Genomic DNA, 10,194 nt, shown 5'->3' with positions numbered 1-10,194 from the left:
TATTTCATTGTTGGAACTTTAACATGCACTATGCAACATTTTTTTCTCGTCATGCTTTACCATATATCTCTCTTATAATCTCATCCTAACTCTTAGGAGTTTTTAAGATTTTTATATTGTAGTGTCTTTTTCTTCTTTTGGTGAGTCGATCCGCTCGAAACAAAGTTCTGCCATGGAAACTTCGTCAAAGCTCAAAAATAACAGATTTTTGAATGATTTTCATCACAAAATAACTCAGAAACAATAATCCAACGAGATTTTAATCTAAATTCATCTAAAAAATAGCAGATTTTGAAGTAATTTTTGAGAATTTTTGAAATTTTAAAATTGATTTTTCAAGCTATTGGTCATGATTTTTCTTGGTAGAAAAATGTGTGATTTTTTTATTAAAAACAAAATAAAATAATGGAAAAACAACATGAGAACAAAATCCCACAAACCACTTTTCATTTTACATGAATGAAACAAGATTTATTTAAAGAAATATTGAAACTTTCATACTATGAACCCTATGGGCCTGTTTAATATGATGTATAAGGCTTGATAGTATAAACTTATACTATACGTTATGACATTTTCAGTTATTTGATGTGACCATCGTATAGTATGAACTTATACAGAAGAACCTCTTGATACATCAAAATATTGTATAACTTTAATCAGGCCTAAGGGGGTAGGATTAGACCTGATAAAGGATTGATGTATTAATATTGTTTAAAAGTACAATTGTCAAGAACTGATATATCATTTCAACATTAATATATTAAAAAATTAATATATTAATTTTTAAAATATTAGAGGATATTATCTTATATAATACCATACCAAACACAGAATAATATTAAAATTTAATCAGGTCTTATACAATCAGGTCTTATACTATCAAGTCTTAAACTATACTATGCACCAAACATGCCCTATGTTTCATAATAATATATTCATGAACGAAATTCATTTTCTATAGAAAACGATTTCAAACAATTTTCATGTCAATGGATCACTAAAAACTTATTTTTCAAAACCCCCAAAACAATTTAAGATTTCAATGTATTGACTAAAAACAATTTGAAATTTTTTCTAAACTTTCATGTAATAAAATCTAGAAATTTAGATTCGAAATTTTTTTAGAATACTCAATGAAAACATGCATATAATATATTGTTTGAAAACTCTCATCATGTATAACAAAAACCTCAAGGTTTACAATATCAATTGCAAAAAACTTCAAACGAAACTTTATCATGAATTTTACTAATTGAGAAAATTATATTACGTTTTATTTTTTATTAATATCATTGCATTTATTTGTTAATTTTTTTTTATTGACTCTTGTAATTTTTAATGTTCGTTAAAAATTCATATAATTTTTTAAAATTTTATAAATTCATATTATCGTTTCAAATCTTATAAATTCTTTAAAATCCAATCTTATAAAAACTTAATTATAAGAAAAGTTTTTTTAAAAAATATGTAAAGTCTCTCAAATTCTGAATAATATTTTAAAGAGAAAAGTGTTTGTCATTTTAAATGAGAGAAAGTTATGTTATTTTAAGAGAGATACAGACAAAGAAAATTTGAATTTTAAATTAAAAAAACCACTCATTTTCTCTCTCTCATGATTTCTGTTTTTATGTGTCTATCTCTCTCATAACATGACATAACTTATGTCATTTAAAATGACAAACACCAAATTCTATTTTAAAATCTATGAAAAAAATTCTCTACGACTTTAAACCCTAAACCTTATTATAGAAGATGCTGCCTTGTCTATGTTAGGGTTTTAGAGACTGCAATTTCCCCTCGTCTCTTCACATTAGAACATCTCAATTCCTTCACACTTTCCTTCCAATAACTCGCGGAAGAAAAAAAATCATCGACCGTATTGTTTGTTTCACAAGCCAATTTGTAGTATTCGCGCCCCCTTCTCTTCTTTTATCAAATTCTGCGATTTTTCTTTCTCTTAGTATTGCTTCAATCGATTTAATGTTTTCAATTTTATTATATTTGATCGTTTATTGACCGCATTGGATTAAAAGTAATCGAATGCTGGCCTCTCTTGTGGTTTCCAGATTGAATTTTTGGTACGATGAAAGAGAAAAGCAAAACAGTAAAACGTACTGTGGAGAAGAAGAGAAAAAGGAAGAAGGAAAAAAATGCTGATGTTGAGACATATAGTACATTGAATATTGAAGGTACTCCTTTTTTTTTTTTTTTTTGAATTTGACCTTAATTTGTTGAGTTATCACTGAAATAACTGTTTTATTATGATATGTTGCATATCCTATTTCAGTGGATAGTAGAATGCAAGTTGGAGAGAAGAAAAAGGAGAAATCAGAAATCAATAAAAAAAGGAAGAATAAAGATAAAAATCTAGTTGGAAGGCTAAGACCAAAGCATGAAGCTGATTTAGAAGAGAAAATTGGTGAGTTGGTGGTTGTGGGCTTGTAGCACCCTGTGGACAAGATATGTTGCTGCTAATAAGCATAGAATTGGACGTTTGTTTTTTAATGTTTGTTGCAAAATATGGCAGACGGTATGTTGAACTTCAAATTTTCTCCTTTTTTTATCAGAATGCGTAGCAACCGATTGTTCTTTCGAAGCTCAAGCGATCCAAGGCTGTAAGGAGCATGTAGATGCTGATATTGGAGCAGCAATTAAACCCTGTATTAAAAACATTTTCTTCTTTATTTATTTATTTATTTGTTGCATAATGAGATGACACTCCTGAAGTTATCCATTCATTTTCCTAATGGAGTTTTTTTTTTTTTTTTTTTTTTCTTCTCTTGTAGGTAGGTCTAAGAAAAATAAGAAAAAGAGGAAAAAGGAAGAGAGTCTTGAAAAGGAGGGGGTTCAAAAGTCACCAGAAAAGGGAAGGGGCCCTGATCACGATGAGATTTATGTTATTTCTTCTGGAGATGAGGACTGCTCAAAAGGAATGAAAAGTATGAATTGTTAAATTGAGGGATTATTTACATTCGTTTAGAATCTCTAAATATTGTGTGCCTGAAATATTTATTTGCATGATACATGGATAGTGGCTTATATTTTGTACTGTTACTGCGACATATTCAAGCTATTTATGTCCTCTCGGAAGTTGGATTGAGACGCATCTTTTTTATTTTTATGCATATTATATGCTATTGTATATTAATTTGGGGTTACTTAAACTACAGAGTGGATCATGGAATACCATGAAAGTAGACAAGGATTGAATGTATTGCAACAAAAAATTGACGACTTTATAACTGCTCATGAGGAAAAATTGGAAGAGGTAAATGTTTTGACTTTTAACCCTCTTACATTTATGGCCCTGGCTCGTATTGAGACTCATGTGAACATCCTTTATTTTCCCTTATATCTTTCTTATGCTAATATTACATTTACCGTTAAGAAGAATTTAATTAAGAAACACCGTTAGGATCAGAACAGAATGTTGGGATGCACTTGTGACAATATTTAGTCATTGCTTTGAATTTTGGATACTTTCTGCAGATTTCTTGCCACATGGAAGTGGCACTGAAATAGAGTTCTGTGTGGTGATCTTATCTCGGCTTAAATTTTGTATATATGTCTAAGTTGATGTTGATTAATATATTATTTAAGTGGAGATGTCAATTCTTATACCAGTTTCTAGGCTTTGAAAAAATAACAAGTAAAATTTCTCTTCATTACCAAAGGAGGACTTAAACACAGGAACCCAAGATTCCACGTTGTGTGTGGTGGTTGTAGTGATATTGTGTTCAGGTTGGACTGCGGCCTTTGCAGGTTGATATGGGCCAATTGAGTCACAATCATGGCTTCATGCAATTGTGGCAGTCACAGCAATCGAGATATTGTGGCCGCTTCACATGATACAACCTGCAATTTAATACCTTGGTATTAGTTTTAATGCTTCCCCTTTGCGTTATGCATTGGGTGATGTCTTCATTTGAGTGAGGTTTTGTGTTTTGGAGGATGTTGTCTTGTTCTTGAAAGGTCTTAAGATATGGGTATCATGCCCGTTTGTATTATATGGAACATCTAGCTTGAGATGAATAGAAATATTTCTCATAGCTAGCAATGCTGAAGACAAGTACAATGTCAAAAGTTGATTTTTGTGCTGTTTGTTCTTGTTAACCATTTGATATTCCCTCTCTGTTGGGTTATGTTTTTAGTTGAGGTTGCTTTTTCTTGTCTAGGCAGTGTAACTCGTTACACTTCATGTGTACCTGCCATGTATACAATATGACACATCAAGAAAGAAGAGAGTAATTCTCAAATGAAATAATACCATTAATGCGGCAAGCCTGTTGACCGTCTTTACCTGAGAGATCACTTTGAGCGCTGCCTTCCAGTACCTTAACTGATGACTCCACTAGTCATCATCATTGCGGGATTATCACCAGTCAACAATCATACTGTTGACCAGTGACAATTTTAATTCCAAAGTCCAAACATAATCTTTGATACCATATTCCATTCCAAATATTTTGGAAATGGAATTTTGGAATACAATTACTCTGTCCAAAAATCATTATTTGAATTCCTCTTCCATTTTGAATCTGGCTGAAGCCTGAGCCAGCTTATATGTTGTTGAGTTATTAAATTAGTCTGTTTCTCGGATTTTCTAGATACTTTACACTCCAAAGTAAAAATTAAAATCTAAATGATACAACATTTATTTCTTGGTTTCTTCCTTATATTTGGTTTAAGATAGTAGTTGTTCTCAATGCAGGAAAGAAGAGAGAGAGAAGCCCGTGCTGCAGAAGGGGGTTGGACTGTTGTTGTGCACCAGAAGGGGAGGAAGAAAACTACCGACTCTGAAAGTGGAGTGGCTGTGGGCTCTGTTGCCCAAGCTGCTGTGGAGAACAAATTGGCCAAAAAGAAGCATAAAGAAGTGGGACTAGATTTTTACCGCTTTCAAAAAAAAGAAGCCCAGAGAAATGGTAAGACCACTATTTACGCTATGTTCAGCTATTTTTTTATCGTGAAAACTTTTAGTGTTGAAGCAATTAGTCAATAATCAAATGTAGAACAAAAATGTTGGAGGAAATGGATCTTTTCAACGAAGTTTATCACATGACCTTGCAATATGAAGATAAACATAGATAAAAAAATTTGTGGGGCCCTGATTAGGTTCTGTAAAGAACCGATTCAACTCTAAAGCTTAAGCTGTTGGGTAAGGTTACATTAATGGTTTTATATATCTCAACACGTCCTCTCACACGAGAGCCCACTGGGTTTGAAGGGTGGACAATGCACAGGCCCACCTACCTGTGCGAACAAAGAAATTCCACTTGAAAGAAAGTGGGGGGCGACAAGGATCGAACCCGGGACACGAGGCTCTGATACCATGTAAAGAACCAATTCAACTCAAAATCTTAAGCTGTTGGGTGAGGCTACATTAATGGTTTTATATATCTCAACAGGTTCTTTGTGTTTATCTATCCTCACATGACACTTTAATGTAAAAAACACACATGAGAGGATCCATTTCAAATATTAGTATGTACTGAAGCTGATGTTTTATTCTTGTTTTTTTTCTGTTTGTATCTATACTCTATTTGCTTTTTCCAAGAATATTTCTTATCTGATGTCTCTACATTTTTTCCTTTTTGATGAGTTCCTCTTTAATTCACAAAAAAGGACATAAGAATTTTCTTGTTCTATTCTAGGGAGTCACATCTAATCACATATCATAGTGGCCAAAATCGTAGTCAGATCGATTTCTTTATGGCTAGAAGAGAAGATAGAACTTCTTGTGTCGACTGTAAGGTCTACCCTAGAAAGTGTGTTGCTACGCAACATAAGCTGGTAGTTCTGGAGGTTCGGTTCAACAAAGTACTTACAATGAAGAAGAGGACCCAGAACCCAAGGATAATATGGTGGAAGCTTAACGAGGGAAAAGAGAGAGAGTTCAATGAAAGAATGTTGCACGAAGGACCTTGAGAGTTTGATGGAGGAGTAAATGCAATATGGAATGAGATGGCTATGTGTATTCAGAATATAGGAAGGAGGGAGTTGGGAGAAAGCAAAGGAATTGGATTTCATACAAAGGAAACATGGTGGTGGAATGGAGAGGTGCAAGAGGCAATTAAAAATAAGAAGGAATGCTTTACATCTTTGCATAGAAGCCCCAAGGAAGAGAACTTGCAAAGTTTAGATTGGCGAGAAAAAATGCAAAGAAAGCAGTGCGGGAAACTAGAGGCAAGGTTTTTTCCGATTTGTTTAAAAATCTTGGTAGCAAGGATGGTGAAAAAGGTATATATAAACTTGCAAAAATAAGGGATAAGAAAAGTAAAGACCTTACCCAAATTAGATGCATCAAGGATGAAAATCAAAAACTTTTGGTGAGAGATAAAGATGTAAATGAAAGATGGATGAACTACTTTAACAAGCTGTTTAATGGGGATGGCGATATAAGCGAGGTGGACTTGGAAGATGCCTATGATGATTTGAATAGAAGATTTGTGCGCAGAATTAATACACATGAAGTTAAGGAGGCTTTAAAGAGGATGAAGACTAATAAAGCCTTGGGACCTGATGGTGTCCCTATTGAAGTGTGGAGAGGTCTGGGGGATGTGGCAATAAAATGGTTGACCAATCTTTTTAATAAGATTCTTCAGACAAATAAGATGCCTGATGCCTGGAGGAAAAGTATGATTGTGCCTATTTACAAAAACAATGGAGATATACAGAATTGTTCTAACTATAGAGGCATAAAGCTAATGGGCGGACATATTATGAAGTTGTGGGAGAGTTATTGAACATCGCTTGAGGAGAGACACCAAGGTTTCTGTAAATCAATTTGGATTTATGCCAGGAAGATGTACCATGAAAGCCATTTTTTTGATGCGACAATTAATGGAAAGATATCGAGAAAAGAAGAAGGACTTACATATGGTGTTCATAGATCTTGAGAAAGCATATGATAGGGTTCCAAGGCAAGTTTTATGGTGGGTTCTTGAGAAGAAAAAAATACCATCAAAGTATGTAAGGCAATCAAGGATATGTATGATGGGGTTACTACATGTGTGAAAGCTTGTAACGGAACATCAAGTTATTTCTCTATCACGGTAGGTGTACACCAAGGTTCGGCTCTAAGTCCTTATCTCTTTGCCTTAGTTATGGATGAACTAACAAAAGATATTCAAGAGGAAGTGTCATGGTGTATGCTTTTTTGCAGATGGTATTGTGCTTATCATAGTTTTAAATAGCGGGTAGCGGTCAGTAGCGGCCGACCCCCAAAACGCTATAGCGGTATAGCGGGTAGCGGTAAAGCCGCTACTGTGAAGTCCATATTTACTTATAATAAATTATACCACATATATAAATATTATATAACTTCTATAAGAAAAGAAATCACCCAAAATAGGAGGAGATGAGGAATGGAAAATATAATACTACACATTCAAAAGAAAGATTCAAGGAACATAAAGTAACTAAATTAATAACAATACAGCCAAACACATTTTTTTAAGGTCATTCTTATTACTTCAAAAGATCAATTATCTCATATATTATTTAATATGATTTATTTTATGTGAGAGAAATTCTAAATATTAATGAATAAATCAACAATAATAATTTTATAATTTTCTATTTTAATATAAAATATAAATTTTATATTATATATATATAATGGTAACAAATTATTTTTATATTACATTATAAGATCATGCAAAAATTATAATTTATTTAAAGTATATAATATAAATCTTGATTATTAAAAATAAATATATTTGATTAAAATGTGAATTGGTGGATAGAAAAATAATGGGACTTGAAATTATTGTTATTATGATTTTAAATAAAAATAGGAAAGAGGAGAATAGGGGTAATGATGCAATGAACTAGGAGAAGGAGCTGTCAAAACTCAGTTTCCAAGAATCTGAATAATAGTTGCAGCCTGCAGCATCACCTACAGCTTTTTCTCTTGACTTCTTCGCATTATTTCTTTTTTTTAATTATGTATTTAGTAGCATTCTTAAATTTTGTCAAACCAAGCACTGCAACGGACACATTACCCAAAAGCTGGCAGCAAAATCAATAAAGAAAAAGGAAGGTGATAACATTACCCAAAAAAATCGCTGGCTTTTCAACTAAAATATCTATTTTACCCCTCACTTATTCTGGCCTTTTCCTATTAAACCCTTAAATGATACTCAAATTTACAAAATGCTGCCACCCGTGCGTTTTACATTTCTTTTTCTCCCTGAATGTCTGTAACTTCTCTTCAATTCCCTGTAGCAGCGCAGTAGCGCCGCAAGAGCTTCCGTCCGCCACCGCCGCAACCGGCCGCTACTGACCGCTACCGGAAACCGTCGCGTCGCGGTGCGAAAATAGCGGTTGGGTGCCGCAACACGCAACTGAAGCGGTATAGCGCGCTAAAGCGGCGCTATTTCAATCATAGGTGCTTATTGATGAAAGCAAAGACGGTGTTAATAGGAAACTTGAATTGTGGAGAAGCACGTTGGAATCTAAAGAATTCAGGTTAAGTCGGAGCAAGACTGAGTATCTGAAGTGTGAGTTTTCTCTGGTAAGAGATGTAGACTAAGATCCCGTGCATCTAAATGGTCAAGAGGTACCCGAGAAAGATGCTTTTAGGTACCTGGGGTCCATTTTGCAAAAAGGTGGAGAGATTGATGAGGATGTAAATCATTGAATCAGAGCAGGATGAATGAAATGACGTAGTGCATCTGGGTTTTTATGTGACCGCAAAATCCCCTTTAAGTTAAAAGGAAAATTCTATAGAACAGTAGTAAGGCTTGCAATGCTATATGGAGCTGAATGTTGGCCAGCACATAGGCAACACGAACATAAAATAGGAGTAGTAGTATTAGAAATCTGAGAATTGCATGGAGAAGAGAGAAGAAGATCTGAGAGAGAGAGAGAGAGAAGAGAGTAATCTGAAAAGAACCCGTTTGTATTATTGAAGAATGAAAAGTTACAATACATTTCAGATACAAGATGATATATATACAAACTATAAACTGTGACTCAGCATTGAAGCTTACAGCTGTCACACACTTAGCTTACAGCTGTCACTCTAACTAACTCAGAAGTTCACTAACACATTTATATAAGCTAGAGTCTAATACAATGAGACCTATAGCAGCAAGCTATGCTAATACTCCCCCACAAACTCATCAGGGCTGGAGCTGCAAGGCAGAATCCAGGACTGTGAGTTTGGCATGAAAAAGAGCAAAGGGATCTGGAGAGAGTGGCTTAGTAAAGATGTCAGCTATCTGGTCTGAAGCAGGGACATGAGCAACAGTGATCTGTTTGAGTAAAACCTTCTCACGTACAAAATGAAGATCCAATTCAAGATGCTTGGTGCGAGCATGAAGAATGGGATTATGAGCAAGTGCTACAGCACTCAGGTTGTCACAGTAAACCTGAGGAACAGAAAGAGGCAGATTCAATTCTTGGAATAATGATTGCAGCCACAGAATTTCAGAGAAAACTAAAGCCATGCTGCGATATTCAGTTTCAGCCGTGGATCTTGCTACAAGAGGCTGCTTCTTAGACCACCAAGAGATGAGATTTGGACCTAGGAATACACAAGCACCAGAGGTAGACCTCCTATCATCAGGATCACTACCCCAATCAGCATCACAAAAGGCTGCCAAGTGAAATAGAGCATCCGAGTGAGGTGTTTGAGCTGCAGTCAGAGAGAGACCAAAGGATATAGTACCTTGGAGATATCTGAGAATTCTTTTGACTATTTTCCAATGATCCACAAGAGGTTGGCTCATGAACTGGCACACTTTATTAACTGAGAAATTGATTTCAGGTCTTGTAATGGTAGCATATTGGAGAGCTCCAACCACTGATCGATATAAGCCAGGATCCTCAAAGTAATTGGAGCCAAACTTGGATAATTTGCAGCTAGAGGGCATGGGGCTGGAGATAGCCTTAGCTTCAAACATATTAGTTTATGTATTTTGTTTGAGTAAGGAAGAGAGATCCAGGGGACTGTCTTCTGACTTCAATTCCCAAAAAGTAGTCCAGGGCACCCAAATCTTTGAGAGAGAAAATGGAATGGAGCCGAGAGATTAGGGACTGTATGAAGTTGTCATCATTCCCAGTGATGATTATATCATCAACATAAACAAGCATATAAATGCGTTGAGGACCAGAATTATAAATGAAGAGAGAAGAATCACATCTACTGCCTTGAAAACCAAATGAGAGCAAAGTATCCTGGAGTTT

At 34.6% G+C, this 10,194-nt stretch overlaps 1 protein-coding gene across 1 annotated transcript; it reads left to right on the top strand.

Moving 5' to 3' along the window:
* The first annotated feature begins 1,788 nt into the window (after nucleotides 1–1,788).
* Nucleotides 1,789–5,002, top strand: LOC133289108 (uncharacterized). The gene is made up of 7 exons (XM_061486981.1): nucleotides 1,789–1,905; nucleotides 2,070–2,192; nucleotides 2,291–2,422; nucleotides 2,571–2,663; nucleotides 2,790–2,942; nucleotides 3,174–3,271; nucleotides 4,715–5,002. The coding sequence occupies exons 2-7, from the start codon at nucleotides 2,087–2,089 to the stop codon at nucleotides 5,000–5,002; spliced, it is 870 nt and encodes a 289-aa protein (XP_061342965.1). The 5' UTR covers nucleotides 1,789–1,905; nucleotides 2,070–2,086.
* Nucleotides 5,003–10,194: the final 5,192 nt, after the last annotated feature.

This window comes from Gastrolobium bilobum, unplaced genomic scaffold (genome assembly GCF_033153095.1).
Source record: "Gastrolobium bilobum isolate Gb01-03AN ecotype WA unplaced genomic scaffold, APGP_CSIRO_Gbil_v1 utg4504, whole genome shotgun sequence".
NCBI classification, from domain to species: Eukaryota; Viridiplantae; Streptophyta; class Magnoliopsida; order Fabales; family Fabaceae; genus Gastrolobium; species Gastrolobium bilobum.
Note: the sequence above shows the minus strand (reverse complement) of the source record. Positions and strands in the feature narration are given on the sequence as shown.